The 16,863-nt window shown below is 48.5% G+C and overlaps 1 protein-coding gene across 1 annotated transcript; it reads right to left on the bottom strand.

The window, feature by feature from the left end:
* Window positions 1-4,484: 4,484 nt before the first annotated feature.
* Foxb1 (forkhead box B1) lies at window positions 4,485-6,945 on the bottom strand. The gene is made up of 2 exons (XM_041679803.1): window positions 6,654-6,945; window positions 4,485-6,397 (listed from the first exon to the last, which is right to left on the bottom strand). Exon 2 carries the CDS (start codon window positions 6,341-6,343, stop codon window positions 5,366-5,368), a length of 978 nt encoding a protein of 325 aa, XP_041535737.1. The 5' UTR covers window positions 6,344-6,397; window positions 6,654-6,945; the 3' UTR covers window positions 4,485-5,365.
* Between the last annotated feature and the right edge of the window lie 9,918 nt (window positions 6,946-16,863).

Below are 16,863 nucleotides of genomic sequence, written 5' to 3'. Positions count from 1 at the left end.
CCAGGGTTCCTATGTCTTTTTCTAGTTCCATCTGTGGGAGGAGATCTTATACTTATTGGAAGCCCTGTATAATGTGGAGGTATGTGGGTATGTGGAGTTCACCAAAACAAAACCGCCAGCCTTGGGAATCAGTCACAGGACAGAAGCAACTCTGCAAGATTTCTTTGGCTACCCTAAAGAGTCCATTCGATGCCAGGATCAAAATGAATCCTGGCCTGGAAATTCTACCCAAGGCTTAATATCTTCTCTCTAGATTTTTAGCATGGTATAGCTAATCACCACCATGAGCAAATTGGGTAGCCAGCAGGGAGGGGGAGGAGGAGAGGGAAAAGGGAGGAGGGGGGAGCAGGGAAGCTCTGCCCTAGCCTCCCTGACAGCAAGGAGCAGTTATTCATTGAACGGAGCAAACTTGGGGGCTCACATGTGAGGCTCTGGTGTCTGAAAACAAACTGTTTGTATAACCCAGCCTGGAGATGCGTGTGATGTTGTGGTGTTTATACTGATGTAGACAAAGATTTGCTGAACGCAAACTTATTATCTCAGCCCTGAGTGTTAATTGATAGCCAAGAGTTAGTTCCCTGGGAATCCACATTGCCCTCCCCCCACTCTCTCTCTTCCCCTCCCCCACTTTTTTTCAGAAGCCCCAAGATGCCTCCTGCATCTCTACACTGTAGTGCAAACAGATCCCTGCAAGGAGAGAGGAAGATAAAATGAATTTAAATTCCAAAGGGGTTCCAGGCCCCGTTTCCTAGTCCCCAAGTCAGCAATGTATTTGTGAAAATTCAGCCTTTTTGTCTCCCAGTAAAAGGAGCTAAGTCTACAGCGGTGGCCCAGTCTCGGTTGCTATTCTTTGCATTTTCTATTCGAGTGAATGAGAGTGAATGAAGTGGCCGGGACCCTTCATTTGATCTACTCAATTGCATAAAGTGACAGAATTCTAATATATTTGTTTAATGCCCTTCAATGGGCTTTCACTTTTTTTTTTGGCTTGCAAATGAAGCATCCATGGGCAAAGTTTCATCTCCCTTTAACACTGGGACATATTTCATAATTCAAGCCGTGGTTTGAAGTGATCTGGAGAGGAGTTTTAGACTCAAAAAGTGGAAAATAAAGAGACAGATGTGCAGTTATTGTAAATTCCTGCAGTGGGCTCTGGGGCTATTGTGCCCCCACGGCGGGAGGTCCTGGGGCTGTCCCTTTCACACTGTAATTGAAACATATTAATTAGATAATTTGTTGTTAGTTTAGACGAAACAAATGCATTCCCTTTGAGGCTTCGCAGCCGGTGGGTTGGGCTGTTTTGGTTTTGTTTTTGTTTGGGTGTCTCTGCCCTTGCTTGGCTTTTATAAGAAAAAGATATTAATTGGCACTTATATTAAGAATTTAGGAAGGGATCCCACTCTATTCTGACTCTCAGCTGAATGCGCCTGACAAAGGGAGTTCCCATTTGTAAAAGTCTGACCCAGGCCTCAGCCCCGCAGTCCTGCACTGAGGCCACAACTGAGTGAGACAGTGTGAAACCTAGCGGTCAGAACTCCTACATGGAAGCTTCCTCGCTCCCACCCTCCAGAGCTCTGAACCTATGCCCTGCTTCTAAGACTCTGAGCATTCTTAACTATTGGAAGAAATGAAGGTCATTGGTTTAATATTTAAGTCACTGGGGACCATGTCTTAGGGTTCCTTCCAGTCTTCAACTTCCTAAAGCCCCCAGTCAGTGAGAAACTCCCCAGCGAGAAACTCCCGCAGCTTCCTTTGGGAGGAAGTGGGAGAAATCCATCTTTTGTATAAACACTGCTAAAAACACGGAGAAAGCTGTTTAAAAATATAGTTAAATACAAGACCTGGAAGAGCCTCAAAGAAACAAAATAACTAAGTTTCGAAAGAAAGAAAACAACTAAGTTTCCAAAGAGGAAAGCAACGTGAGGAAATCATCTTGGAATTGCAAAGCTGGAAAAGAATACAGCTTCTTTTAGATTAGGACTGCACGCACGCCACCTGCCACCTTTCCACCTTCCCCTTGCAGGCTGGGTGCTGTCCCACCCAACTCGATTTTAAAGCTCTGGGTCTTGACTTTGGATGCTAGCCAAGAGAGTATCTCACATGACAGAGAGAACCACGGAAGCCATCAGTTACCAAGTTCCTTGTATGTGAGGAACTTCAGCTAAATCCACACAAGTTTCCAAGCTGGTGTGAACCTGGCTGGGTAAGGCAGGTCTGTTTGAGTAGTCGCTAAATTTCTGGTCAAAATCACAATGTCATCGACGTTGTTGTGTTCCTCCCTTTCCTCATTCAGCTTTGACTGAGGAGGGGAAATGCCTGCAACCCGAAAGGCTTCTTAATGGTCAAGTTATTTCATTCCTCTCAGGACACCATTACAAACTTAGTTGCTGAAAGTGCATTTTCAGACACTGAACTCAAAAATCTCTCGTTTGCAGAGACAAGGTCTGTACTTCACTGCCTCCATGTATAATGGATATAAGTGTGCACATGCCACTCACCTACAAGACTCAGTCTACCTGGCTGAGTCTCTTGGATGTCAGAGGCCCACGTGAGCCCTTTCTTTGCCTCAGTTCCAGCCTCCAGTGGCTAAGAAACTGGATGAGATCAGATTCTTCCAGAAGCTGTCTTGATTTCATTTTTTTCAGGACACTGAAAATGTATTTAGCTTTCTTTTTTATAAATAATTTCTTATGGGGAACTAAGTTTCCTAACCAAGGGTAGCCACATTTTCCAGGCTTGCTTTGGCTGATCTTGTTGATATAATTGTGAATTAGGTTTGATGAATGAGTTTAGTTGTCCGCTGTCTGACTGGCTTTAGAAGCTTCATGCATTTTAATCAGCTCAGTGATTCATTTATTTTCTACTTTGTGTGTGTGTGTGTGTGTGTGTGTGTGTTTGTGTGTGTGTGCTGTGTGTGGATCCCTTTTAAAAATAGTATAGCCACAACAGGATTAATTCTGCTTTGCATTAATCCTAGCTCTTTTTCCAGATAGCCTACTAATTGCGCGGTGCCAGGTGTTAAAGGGTCTCCTTATGGAGGGCTTCAGCATGGTGTCTATGTGTCTTTGGGGGCCTTCTCTGGGTTTCACAAGGCTCCCCTGTTTAATCATTTACACAGTGAAGTGTTAATCACCATTTAAGTTTCTCTTTGTCTTGTAACTTCTTCAGTTGAATACACATCTTACTCTGAAAATATTGTGACCCCCTTCAAACCAAGTGTCAATTAGCTTTGAACCATAAATTCTTGCTACGTTTTAATTCTTTGAGGAAAAAAATCACAAAACGAATGAAAGCAAATAGTTAGAGGCAGGCATTTAAAGACACTTCATTCACAACCTGAAAATAAATGCCTCTAGTTACTTTCCCCCATTCTCACCGGAAGGACTGGAAGAAATCTACTCAGTGCAAGGTAGACAGGTTTCTTGACCTGGAAGGGGAACCTTCAGTGATTTCTGAGAGAAAAGAAATGTCAACCACGACAGGGCAGTGTGTTAAAGGCCTAGAGGAAGGCGTCAGGTCAAGGACTGAGAAACCCAGCCTGGGAGTACTTTGTAAACTTGCACCGGTCTTCTGTAGATGCAAGTGCACGCTTAAGACACAGGAAGTATCGCAGGTGTTCAGTGCTTCCTTCAGCGCTGCACCTGTGCCCAGGGTTTGCATCTGAAATACTTGGCCTCCCCCTCCCCCCTGTGCACAAAAGTCTTCCATGGTCCCCCCTAGGATAATTCCCCCCACACCTGCAAAGGCGAATGAAGTTTCTCTGTTTGCACAGCATGATTTAAAAATGGCAACCCCCGCCCAGACAATGTGTTTGCAAGTCTTCAAAAATACGCACAACTTAACAAAATTTGAATTTACATATTTTAATGAGAAAATATTATTTAGACTAGGTCATAATTTAATGTAGACACCTTTTTAAAACTCTGTCTTAAATGGGCATGCTGGGAACAAGGACATCAATATTTAAAATGCCATGCGAATCCTGTGCAGGGAGGAAGAAAAATAAAAAGAAGAATTTTTTTTTTCACAGCTTGGACGACACTACAGTTTCTTTTTTAAATTAAGCAGGTCACACCAGAACAACTGTCGGGTTGTTCTTTGTCTGTTTGTTTTTGTTTGTTTCAGTCAATTACCTAAGACGCTAAAAGGAACATACCAAACCAAAGTGCATTTTACACAGTGTAAATCATTCCTATTTACAACTCTTTGCAGCCCTTTAGCTTCACGGAGAAGTTCTTCTAACAGAAAGATCTGTCCAGGGGACGTCTCTGTTGACATCCACCCCCCGCTTCACGTTCCCAGTCGATTTATCTACATTCTTCCCCACTTGCCCTAGGTGCTTTCTTTTTTGGGCTTAGTTCAAGTTTCTTTTCTCTTTTTCTTTCTTTTTTTCCCATCAAAATAAATAGCTAAAAAGGTCTCTAAATAGTAAGAAAGTTAACGTCCCAATTAACTTCCCCATTCTCCCCCTCCCTCCGCCCCTACCCAAAGCTGGCCAGAAGAGTAAACATTCACATTACAACAGGTAATTGTAAAGAGGACTCTGCCCCCTCGTCCGCCTAGCCAGGCAGAGGCTCAAGTTCACTGTTTACATTTTTTTTAACCGCACGCTTTGTAAACAATAACGGAGACTTCTAGCTGTGTTTTGCATTTGTGAAGGACAAGAGTCCCCTCTAGTTTAGCAGCCTCTCTCCTCACTCCCAGCTAAGGGAGCCTCTGGCCAGAAACAAAACCCAGAAGGAAAGAAAAATAATCTTCCGTAGAAGCCCGGGAGGCTGGGCCGCAGCCTGGGGAAGCAGAGTTCCGCCCATCCCGGCCTGAAGGGCGGAGGCGAGCCTGTCGGAGGATTAGTGAGTCTGTGGCCACAGATTTTCAGGAGCTAAGATCGGGCCCTTGCTGTGCAGCTGCAACCTTGGCGGGCTTCACTCTCGAGCAGTGTCTCTGGTCTTGAAATTGCGCGGAGTCTACATCCCCGCCATCCCCGCCGATGCAAGCTCAGAAGACGCGCTTTTTCATTTTGTTTGTGTTTTCTCCGCGCAGGAGGGAATCAGGGTGTCCTGCCTATTGGATGGGAATGCACTGCTGGGGCACTGCTGGGACTCTGGAGGGGCCGCTTGGCTTGGGTTAGCCTCTATGTTCTCTGGTGCCCTGGAATGGCGAAGACAACTTTCACGCGCCTTCTGGCAAGTTTATGGTTTGTCTTCTGGGTTCAAAACCAAAAGTTCTCCTAGGAGAGAGGATTGAAGAAAGAAGGTGGAATGGGCAAGTCAGGATAGCGGTTCTAGGTTGGAGAGGGCTGGACCCGGAGAAGTGGTGAGAGGGGTAGTGTAGAGGTGACCGAGAGGGAGCCCCAGCTTCTCTTGGGTCAGTGCACCGCTACCGAGTGCAAGGCGGAGGCCGGGCTGGTGAGTGTCTCGCTAGGGGTGGCAGGACTGCTTTGGCTGGTGGCTGTCTGCGAGGAAGTAGGGCTGAGCGAAGGCGGCGAGTTCGAGAGCAGGGTGGGGATGGGCGCGGGTAGCGCGGGCAGCGCGGGCACTGCGGCCGGCGTGGGCTTGATGGGCACCGGGATGGCGGGCAGTGTCTGGCCCGCGGCGTGGCACAGAGGCTTCAGCGGCACTCCATAGGCGCTGTAATCGCCACTCGCCATGGAGATGGGAGTGGCCGAGTCGATCATACCCGCGGAACCATATACATGTGGCCAGCCTGTGCCCAGAGAGCTGCCCATAGTAGTCAACTGGTTGGGGAGCGGGTAAGCAGCGGGAACTGGCTGCATGGCAGAGAAGGCCAGTCCCCCAGGCATCTTGTACTCCCTCGCGATGATGTTCTCGATGGCGAAGGGATGCTTGAAGCCGGAGGGCTGTGCCACACCGCCCAGGTTGTAGGCAGCTGCCGGCATCTGCGGCAGATGCGTGCCAGAGGCGGCCAGCGCGCTGAGCCGCAGCTTAGCCTGCTGCTGGAGGTACTGTGCGGCGTCCGCTGGTTTACTGGGCGCCAGGTGGTCAGACTTCAGCACCTTGAAGCGCTTGCGGCGCCGCAGAAAGCTGCCATTCTCGAACATGTCCCCGCAGCTGGGATGCAGCGCCCAGAAGCTGCCCTTTCCTGGCTGGTCCGGCCGCCGCGGGATCTTGATGAAGCAGTCGTTGAAGGAGAGGTTGTGGCGCAGGCTGTTCTGCCAGCGCTGCGTGTTCTCCCGGTAGTAGGGGAAGCGGTCCATGATGAACTTGTAGATCTCGCTGAGCGGCAACATCTTCTCCGGAGAGCTCTGGATGGCCATGGCGGTCAGCGAGATGTAGGAGTAGGGCGGCTTCTGGTCGCTGTACGTGTTGCGGCCCGGCCGAGGCATCTTCTCGCTTGCCCACTTGCTCAGAGTCCGCACGGACTGGAGGAATGGTCGGATCTGAGAAGGGGAAGGTGATGGAGGAGAAGGGCAGCAGGGGTGCAGAGACACCCGCGAGGTCACTCAGGCCGAGTCATAGATATGGGGGGGGGCAGTAATCAGGATTCGGGTGCCAGCAACTTTGCTCACCAAATTGAATGGACCCAGCCTGCAGATGTGGAGAGGGGAGGACCGCGGGGGTTGGGTGGGGGCGAGAGTTGCGGGAAAGTAAGTAGAACCTGGATTCAGGGGAGGGGACGGATAGATAAATGCTCACCTTAAAGTTGTTCCAAGTTGCCGTTCGGCATCCGGGATAGTGCAGCTGGTGCCGGAGTCCCTTCCTGCGCGCCAGCGGAGCTCAGCGTCAGGGACCGGAGAGATTAGCTGCGAGCCTGGCTTGGGCTCAGCAGGGAGAGCTCCGTGGCGCTCCTGGGTGGTGCGTCCTGTCGGGGAGACGTAGCTGTGCTGCCGAGTGCTGGAGCGGACAGTGGCAGCTGCCGCTGCCTCGGGGATCCAGAGGACGCTGCTGTGTCGTACGCTGCTCCGCTGAGCTAGGTGGCTGCCTCCATGTCCACCCTCGAAACATCTGATAGTTTTAAGCGGTGACAGGAACAGAAAAGACCCCTGTAGCGGCGCTTCATTAATGTGCCACTTCTTAGCTATCGTATGACAATCGCCTTGGGAGGAGGAAGAGGAGGGGGGTAGCGGGGGCTGCAGAGGGAGGGGACTGAGGAAGAGGGGAGAGAGCCTGGCCAGCGCTGGTTTCTTTCACACCTATTTACATGGACACCTTGGCCAATAGGAATCACTTCCAGCAGAAGACCGGGCGACCCGGGAAGAGCCTCTGCCGCCCGCGGGGAGCGGGCAGCGCCCGCCGGTGTGCGCGTTGGGAAGGTACGAGCGGACCGGCGCACCGCAGAGCCGGGAACCAGGCGACCATTAACGCTCTGAGCTAGCTGCGGCGCCGACGGTGTTTGACATGGAAATTGCTCGGCTGGGGTGTTGTTTCCTCCGCATTGTATCGGGTTTGTATTGTTAGCTAACTTCTAGCACAGGCTTTCTCTTGAAGGGCGACCCTTATACTTTACTTGGCACTGCCCGGGATTGGTTGGATGGGTTTTAGAATGGAAACATACGCCCCACCGCCACCACCCCTGAGTCCTGCAAGAGGCAGGTCGAAGTTTGATTTGGTCTCAAAGCTGCACACTCAAAACATGTCGCTTTAAAAAGGTGATAAGGTTAATAGACACATATCGACATAAATATTCGGACAGCTGGGCGGAAGAGTCTGTTTTGAATGTGTTAGGGTATATATATATAATATATATTATATATGTGTGTGTATATATATTATATATATATGTGTGTGTGTTAGGGTATATATATATATATATATATATATATATATATATATATTTGGTTGTGAGCTTAGCATTTAGTGGCAGAGTCATCTCTTCAAGCCAAAGTGCAAGTTTTGTTTTTTGTTTGTTTAAAGGAAAAGAAAAGAACGGAGGAGGTACTAGGTTTTGGCTTTATCAGTCTTTTAGCAATTTGATGGGCACAAGGAGGCCCAGGGGACATTGAGACAGGCAGCATGCAGATTTGGGGAGGGCCTGAGTTTGTCTAATCGCGGGGGTGGGGGGGGGGCGGGTGTCTCTTCCTTTCTCCAGGTACTTGGGACGCCTGGTGGTTTCTAGAAGTCAGTAGGTCAGCATTTTATAGTTCCTCCTTCCTCCTTTTACGTGGGAATAGTTTCGTTAGAGTTTAGACCGCCCAGAAAAGACAAACAGCGCCGGATGAGACCTGCGAAGGACCGGCGAGTTTTCTGGGTGGAGGTGGGAACGTGGCTCCGATCTTTGGGCCTGGTGAGGGTAGCTGGCTCCTTTGAGTTCGAATATGCCTTGTGAGGATTAAATGAATCATTATTATCATTATCATCATCTTCGTCGTCATCATCATCAAAACTGCTACGAAATAAACAGTGAGTCAGGCCAGCGGCACGCACGCAATGAGTACCAGCCACGAGCTGCCACGCTTTTCAGCGCTTTCCTTGGCCTTTTGGGGTTTAAAAAGAACCCCACGCCATCGTGTTAATTACTCAATACCTACTACAGTCTACACAGAACCGTCTTTAAAGTATGGAAGCCTCTTTTCTTCTCCCCCTCCCCTCCAGGAGGAGATTGAGAGTTCTGGTGTGAAGTTTGTTGCACTTTAGTGACAGTAGAGCATCAGTCTGTGGATAGCATTTTTAAGAAGACCTTCCAGCTTGCGAGCACGCGCGCGCGCGCGCACCACCCTCCCACCCACTCACATAACTTCATTAACCACAGTTTCGAAGCTGGTCAATAACTCACCAAAACGTAACTTAAACACGACGAATTTAGGAGATTAAACAATTTCATTAATATTGAAATGGCTCTGGCGCCTGGGCTGCCGCGCTTTAGATGCAAGCGCACGTTTTTCAATATTAACAGAGTGCTTGAAAGAAAGACTCAAGTCACCTTCTTAATTCGGAAAAAATAACCGGGAGGAGGAGGTGGGAGCAGGGAGGTAGGGGTGGGGGCGTTGACCTATCTCTTGGGGCAAGGCTAGAGCAGAGCAGATATATGGATTTCTTTTTGCCGAAGATTAAATCAGCAGTACCCTAGGCCCGGTTGGGCCAAGGCAGTCCCGCTGGCCTGAGCTGCGCGCGCTACCGCCTCTAACGGACTGAGGTTTGGGGGTGTTTCTGCGCGTGCCCGGATTAGGCTCTAGGGCTTGCGGTGGGAGGAGCTGGGAGCGCAAAGGGGTGGAGAACCCGAGGGATGTTTGAAGAGGAGTGAAGGGTCGATCCAGGTCTTGCTTGTTCCAGATACAGCTGGCTTTGAAGGCACTAAAACAAGAGCTGCTTTAAATGAAACCGGATTGCCCCGGGGTGGAAAGGTACCAGCGTGGAAGTCCCTGAGTATTTTAAAGATCATTTTTTTTTAAAGCAAACATGTGTGTGGGTTCATACTGAAATGCAAAGGTAGATGTTTATGGTGGTTGCATTCGAGATGGTAAAAGATTGTGGCTTTCCCCCAGTGACAACCAGCAAGATTCTTTCCTATGCCGTAAGGGTGCGTGTTAATAGTGAGGAATGGGAGCGAACAATGTTTTCTTATTTTAACAATTGGCATTTTGTTGTCCTGCAAAAGGGGCCATTGTGTGGCTGTGGAAATCTCTGCTCAGAGCAAGTGGAAGATTAACTAAATTCTAAAAGTGGAAAAAAACCTTCAAGAAAAAAAAAACCTAACTTGGAATAAATCTTTGTTCATCTTTCTGGGGAAAATTGTCACCGTCGAGTTCATGCAATAATACTAGTAGGAATTGGTGTTTGAGGAATTTTCAAAGTCTGGCTACAGTCGAGAAAGGAGCTGGGTGTCATTGCCCGTGTTCAGGGCTAATCAGGTAAACAGAAGTTAATCGCCTAAGTTTGCCTTGTGAGGTGAAAGGAACTGAGGGGCGCATTTAACTGATGGGCATTTCTACAAGTTCTACCTCGGGTGCTGTCAGAGATCTTCAAAGCCCCAGGGAGGGAAGGAGCAGTTGCAAGCTGTTTAAGGCATCTCGACTGCTATTATAAAGAGGGGTGCGTTCCAGAAATCTTGAAAAAGTGCATCAGACTCTATTGTACAAAACCCAAAGCCAACAGAAGCTGGTGGAGGTGGGAGGGGGGTTAACATCCGACCTGGGGGCTTAAAGGGTTGTTGGGAAAACTGTATAAAATACACACAAGTCAATTATACCCCATGTGCCAACCAAATGAAAATCCCCTCCAGCAAGGACAGTTCAGCGCCTTGTCAAGCCCACCGCCCACCACCTTTCTCCACTGAAAGTTTGCTACAGCCTCTTTTCCCACAAGCTGGACCACACACGGCTGCAGGTTTTGCAATAATTTATGCTAATTTCCCTCCATAAATCCACAATTCGCTTCAGTGGCACCCGAGTTGCTGAGGGAGTTAAAAGGAGACAGAGGGGTGACAAAAACAATATTGATTTTTGATTCCTTGTGTTGTTAAGCAGGTGTGTGTGTGTGTGTGTGTGTGTGTGTGTGTGTGTGAGAAGAGGAGAGGAGAGAGAGAGAGAGAGAGAGAGAGAGAGAGAGAGAGAGGTGGGGCTGGCTTGTGGGGGGGAGGAGAAGGCTCAAGGAGAGAAGGACCCTCCCCCGGAGCCATCACCTCTCTCCAACCCACCAAACACACTCCTGAAAATAACCGCGCCATAGTTTGTTAATATTTACCAAACCGGATGGGAGGTAGAAGGAACGTACCCAGCAGCTTCTGAAGGTTTCCCAAGCGCTAAAAAAACGCTACCTGCCGCCCCAACTCGGAGAGTGAACTGTACTCAGCCTGCAGGAACACGGTTGAGCCGGGCTTTGCCCTGAGCGCCTGCAGTCAGAGTTTTTCCCCCCTTTTCCCTTCGCTCTCCGGTGCTACCGGGTCCCTCACTATCTCTCTTGCGGGACGCCGGCTCACCAGCGACCAGGGCTGATAGTGGGGCAGCCTAGAGAACTGAGGACTGGAGTGCCACGGGTGCTGAGGTTTGAGGGTCTTGCAGGTCTCCTGTAGCCCGCCCCACTGTTCCTGGTCGCCCCGGGTATTTGCTGCCGAGCTCTGAGAAACCCGCGCTAACGCACCGCGCCTCTTTGTCCCATCAGGCATTCTTGACCAAATCTGCACTTTGGTGGCGTGAAACGACTTAGCTCTCTTTTCAAAAGGATTTTGTTCCTAGGGTATTCAGTACTAAACAAACTTCTTCAGCTTGTCAGTGAACAATTAAAAAAAAGTGCAGTCCTGAATGTTGCAGGCTGTTTGTCCTGGGCATCTGTGACCACCCCACCCCCACCCCCAGCACACCTCATCCCACTCCGGCGCGACTTTGCCTCGCTTTCCTGTTCCGGACAACAGGAGAACAGAGGACTGGCTTAGCTTTTTGTCGGGTCTCGAAAAACACTTGCAAGTTCTAGGGCTTCAGAGACTTGCACCTAGCTAGGGCATGCCACAAGAAACATCAACCCTCGCTTTTCGCTGTCGACTTCCTCGGGATTTTGAGCCTGTCCTTCCCTAGTCATTAAACCCTAATCTGGCTGGAAATAAAACTGCCCCACGAAGGAAGGCTGAGGAGGAGACACACATTTTCCTCTTGTGCCAACTGTCACTCTGGTTCCAAATACCAAGCTACCATCTCTGCCAGCGGCTCCGGGGCCCTGCTACCAAAAAAGCACACTTTTACCCAGTAGCAGGAAAAAAAAAAAAAAAAAAAGCCTGATAGGGAATTTGGGAACCATTTCGTCGGTTAGTGACTGTCACGTGGACGCAGACCCTTAATTCAGAACAGGGAGGTTGAAATCAAACTTTTGATAAGTATTCTGATTGCCTAAAATCACGCTCCTCCCATCTGCCAGTTCAATCTCGCCAGTTCCTAGTAGGATTAGGATCACCAGTTGTCCTGCCCCCTCCCCACTTCGCTATATAATTCCATCCCAACAGGGAAGGTTGACTTTAGGGGTGTCCCTGAAGTCTAGGGGTGTCCCTTCAGCTTAGTGTTCACCAGGAAAACTTTTCTACCAGGAAACCAAGGCCTCTTGGCTGTAGCTCTCTTCCCGTTTGGGTCAGAAGAGAATGAGCTGAGCAACCACACGCTCTGTACATTTTGCCCAGTAACTGTTGCAAGGAAGAGGGCACCGGAGGTCTCGCCTTCCTTTCAACTCAAAGCGTGAGACAAGCAGAAGCTAAAGTTGGACGCTACTCCCGCGCCATCACCACTCCTAGCCCCAAGAGTGGCAAGCGTCCTTCACAGTGAGCAAGCATTTTCAAAGCCAGTGGAAACAGCTCCCTTCCTCTGCTCACTACAATACCCTCTTTGGAATCAGTTTGCTAAATACCATTTGGTGTTTGCTTTGCTTGCGGTTTGTTCAGAGACCTCACGGCTTAAAATCTTAAATTTCTAAATCAAATCTCTCCTTTGCACAAACAACTGCATAGATTTCGTCTGAGCTTTACCAAGCCTGACAGTGTGTGTCGAAAAAGCATTTGCCAAAAACCCCCTGGAAGAATTTCGACTGTGTTTGGTGGCTAACCCCCTCCCCCCCTTAAGTTTTGCTTTGCGCTGTGTGAAATTGAAGGCGGAACTCCAAGCTATTATTTTTATTGGAGGGAATATTGCTAAAGCTACCTTGGTATTGAAGGGATTAACTAGCTTTTTCTCCCAGCCCCTAACTCTGGGGTTAAGACAGCAGTAGATCAACTGTATAATGTGTGCACTGTTCGCTCATTTGTACAAGCAGAACAAAGGTTGGACTAAACCAAATTGCATTGCACTTGTGAACCGAGTCCCGATGTGAAGTATCTTTTACAGCGGGGGAAAGAGAACAATTTCGTGTATGTCTAAAAGGGAGTAACAAAGCCACTTTCTCCAGCAGCTCAAAGTGAAGTATCGAGGCGTGACATTCCCAGGGTGAGGAGGGACAAAAGCAGGGTCAGGGGGATGAAAAAGAGAATCAAATAGGCACTTTCACATGTGTGCCCTCAACTGCTGCACCTCTCCATAATAGGAAACAAATGTTGTAAAAGCCGGGATTGCTTCCATTCATTCAAAATAGCAAATGATAGCTAAACAACATTGTCAAAACTGAATCAACTCCTGCGCAGTACCACCCAGAAAAAGGTATTGTGCTTTGTTTAATAGCGGGGTGGGGCGAACGGCCTTTTTTTTTTTTTTTTTTTTTTTTTTTTTTGGAAAGGGAAGAAAAATCACTCTCTTTTCAAACTAACTTCTTTGTTAAGGATTATTTGTTTGCTTAGATTTTTTTTTTAAATCAGGCTGTCTGGGTAGACACTTCATTCTTAAAATATTATGGGGGTTGCAAAAGTAGTTTTTAAAAAACTTTCAGAAAATTCACCAGCTGCTAATAAGCAGATAAATATGTTTCAACCTTCTTTGACTGTATTATGGGAGGGAGGGTTCGCTGCAATACTTTTAAAGTTTGAATAAAATTGACTCGGGGGAAGTACAGACTTTTGAAATGACTGATATTTTGCACCCATAATATTTTATTTTGATTGCAACCCTCCATGCCCTTTTTCTTTAATTTGTTTTGAAAACTGGCAACCTGTGGGTCGCCAGCCTTAAACCCCTGCTTTGTTTTGTTTATTCAGACTGATGGGGAGGGGGCTTAGGCGGGGTGGCCAGTGCAGTATGGGTTTTCTTAATAGCAGAAACGGGTTTCTCTGAAAACCCCTACAGCTTTCAGATGGTGTCAGATGGAGTAACTCTCCGTGTTGCGTTGCTGAGAAGGTTAAAACTATTCATTTATATTCTCTCTCTCTCTCTCTCTCTCTCTCCCTCCCTCCCTCCTTCTCTCCCTCCCTCCCTTCCTCCCTCCTCCCTTTTTTTGTGTGCACGTAACTCCCACCGAGCTGCCACCCACAAAGAGGGTTGAGAAAGAAAAGGGGAGAAAAGAAAGCCGCTGATCCTCCCGGGCTCCCCCCAGCTAAGAATGGCTGGGGGCGGGGTTGGAGAGGCCAGTCTGGTCTATGGAGGCTCGCAGCCCCCGGGGCAGCCCGAGTCCTTCCGCTCAGTTGAGGCTCACCTGGGACTGAGGCTTCACCCTGATCTCAATACAGGAGCAGAAAGTCCCGGCCTGGTGCAGTCCTGCACGTCCCCTGGACGCCCTGACAGCTCTGGGGCTCAGTAGAGGATCACAGCTGGAGATCCAGCTGCCCTGTGTGTGCCTGTCCTCTGCGTGCTCCCCCTCTTCTTTTCCACGAACCCTTTCTACCTTCCTATCCCCCCCCCCCTCCAGCCAGATTCTATTTCCCAATCAAACTGTTGTCTATTCTCAGGAACACAGCCCTGGGGGCATTCTCTAAGGCACCCAGCAGGCCTAACTGCAAAAGGAAAAAAAGAAGGAAGCGGGATGGTGGCAGGAAGCAAAAAAATCCAGACTTCCCGCCCTGACCCTCTCACCTCAACACTAGCACACCTCAGCAACTAAACAGTAAGCCACAGCAGGTAGGTGGGCAGTGCCAGGTATATCATTAGTCCGCCAATTCGTTCTAGGAGACCTCGGCCCGGCCCGGCCCGGCCCGTCGACTTTGGCTGGCGTCGGTTCCTGCAACTCAAGTAGCATACTGCCTCGACTCACGTCTTTACATTTAGTTTTATTTTCACCTAACATTTTTTATTTGGGAAAGAATTTTGAAAATAAATATTAATACGCGGCTGTCATTTTCCTCAGAAAGTACCCTCTCTATCTAGATAAATCTAGTATCCACGGAGCGTTCTGTAATCCCTAAGAGGTGATTTTCTTTAGAGCAACAACCATTTGTTTATGGCGGCCTCCGCGATTTGATTGGTGGAGCTAGCTGGTGGCGTCCTTTTGCCTCGGTAGGCTGTTTATTCTTCACGACTCTTACTTTATCTACTTTATCCTCAACGCAGTTTGGATTCACTGTATAACACGTATTTCCGAATAGCCAGAACTTGGGAAGTTTATCCATCTCCTTTCTGCCCCTTATCCTCCATGTACCGATTTTTTTAAAATTACAAATGAAAGGACAGATACACATAAACGGGGTAAAATAGACAAGCCAGACATTGTCCTTCAAGTCCCGTTCACTAATCTCACCAGTTCCTTATATTTCTGGCCATGGTCAGTAAACCTAGGTTTTCCTTTGATCAAGTCCTCTCGCACGCGACCTGTTGATGACTCTGAGTGGCAGTGTGCGGAGCTCCATGGAGAAGCCGGCTATGTAAACTGCTTGTGTATTTCACATTATCATCGCGCTATCTGGAGGCAATGTAGATTTTCTAAAGATCTAATGAATAAACAACCAGCAACTGCTGGCGGTGTAATTTACATTGTTAATGCCTACATATGTATAATAAATACGCATTTGTATGCTCTCAAACAAACTCTTTAGTTTTAAACCTGTGGTGATTTTTTTTTCCAAAAAGAAGGGGTGGGGGGAGGCCCGTCTTTTTAAGAACGCATTTCATTTCACTTAGCTGGTTAAAAAAAAAAAAAATGGCTGTGAGTTGGAGCCTAGAAGCGGGTGCACAATCTAGTTGTCACTCCTACCCCGCGACAAGCGAGATCCGCAGGAATGTGGCGCTCGCTGGACTCAAGAAAGAGAGAGCACCCTGTAGCTTGTAGCTTCGCGATTAACGGTAACCAGAGCGCTTCCGCGCGGAGCGGAACCGGGGAGAGAGACTGAGGACGATGCCAGCCTTACCATCCAGACATCTTCCCCTAGCTATCACCTTCACCCAAAGAGAAGCGTCAGTTGAGAGAATTGGGGTCGTTGGTGCGTCGACAACCCCTGGAATATAAAGCTTCTCCTGGAATTTCCGGACTGCTGTTTCCCCGCGTGCTTCCAGAGACCCTCTGGGACTAGCCTAGGAAAAGCAGGGAGAAAGCAGAGGACACTGGGGAACCGGGGACTGGGGGTCCTAGACAACAGCATTAGGCTAGTCCTCCCAGAGGGGGCAGAGGGCAGCAGGAGCAGGGACACACCTAGGAGCTACACCTCCTCCGGTGCAGGGTTCGGACCCAGCACCCAGCTCTTGCTTAGTGATGCTGCAGACCCTCCCTCGGCGTCCCAAGCCACCTATGTCAGGCCAGGCTTGGGCTTTTGATATCTCCTCCTCTCCACCATCCAGGTGCCACTTCCTTAGCGCGCCCCAAGGCAAATGTCTTGTCTTGTCCTGGGTCTGGAATACATTATTTTAATTAAGTCTTTGGCGGTTTACTTTCCTCTGAGATCTGTTCTACCGTGCAATTAGGAACGTATTGGTGCTAGCTCGTATGAATATTCAGGAGCGTGTCAATTAATTAGCAGACAGAGGAATCTCATTATGGTGCTCAAAACCCTTTTAGTGTTAAGCAGAATTAAGGGGAATTCGGCAATGCGCCGGATTAGTGAATATTTTACTGTGCACTCATTTAACTTCATTATCGCCACACTTACACTACTCTCTGATTTTATTAATTAAATTGCTCATTAATTTGGCCAAAAAGGATAAAAGTTTTAATGCGCCACCCAATAACTTGGAAAGTAAACTTTCGCCCGGGCTGGACTCTGCATTCAGGGAGGGCCCTTAGCAACTTGCACAGACGTGCAACTCGCTTTTCTTTCCACCCAGCAGCTTTAGGGAGTTCAGGCTCGCAGGCTCTGGACACCAGAGGTGTGTTTAGATGTCTGGAATAAAAAGCCGCAATTGCCGCGACTTTTCCTTCTCATTCACTCTCCGTTTCCCTGGATTGGCCAAGAAGTCTATGTTGTCCTTAAGTATTAAAAGAATTATAGTAAACAAATAAGCCTCTTCCTCGGGGTGGTTGACTAGGGGAGGCATGGTTTGACCGGATGTCCCCTCAAAAATGCCTGGGATACAGCAGTCAGCACACCCAGGAACTTCTGTGCCCCAAGCTAAGACCACTGATTTCATCAGAAGACAGCACAGAA

The sequence above is a fragment of the Microtus oregoni genome, unplaced genomic scaffold (genome assembly GCF_018167655.1).
Source record: "Microtus oregoni isolate MIOR12 unplaced genomic scaffold, Mior012 000032F_ref0000030, whole genome shotgun sequence".
In the NCBI taxonomy this organism is placed as follows: Eukaryota; Metazoa; Chordata; class Mammalia; order Rodentia; family Cricetidae; genus Microtus; species Microtus oregoni.
The sequence above is the reverse complement of the archived record's forward strand: the minus strand, read 5'-3'. Positions and strand labels throughout refer to the sequence as shown.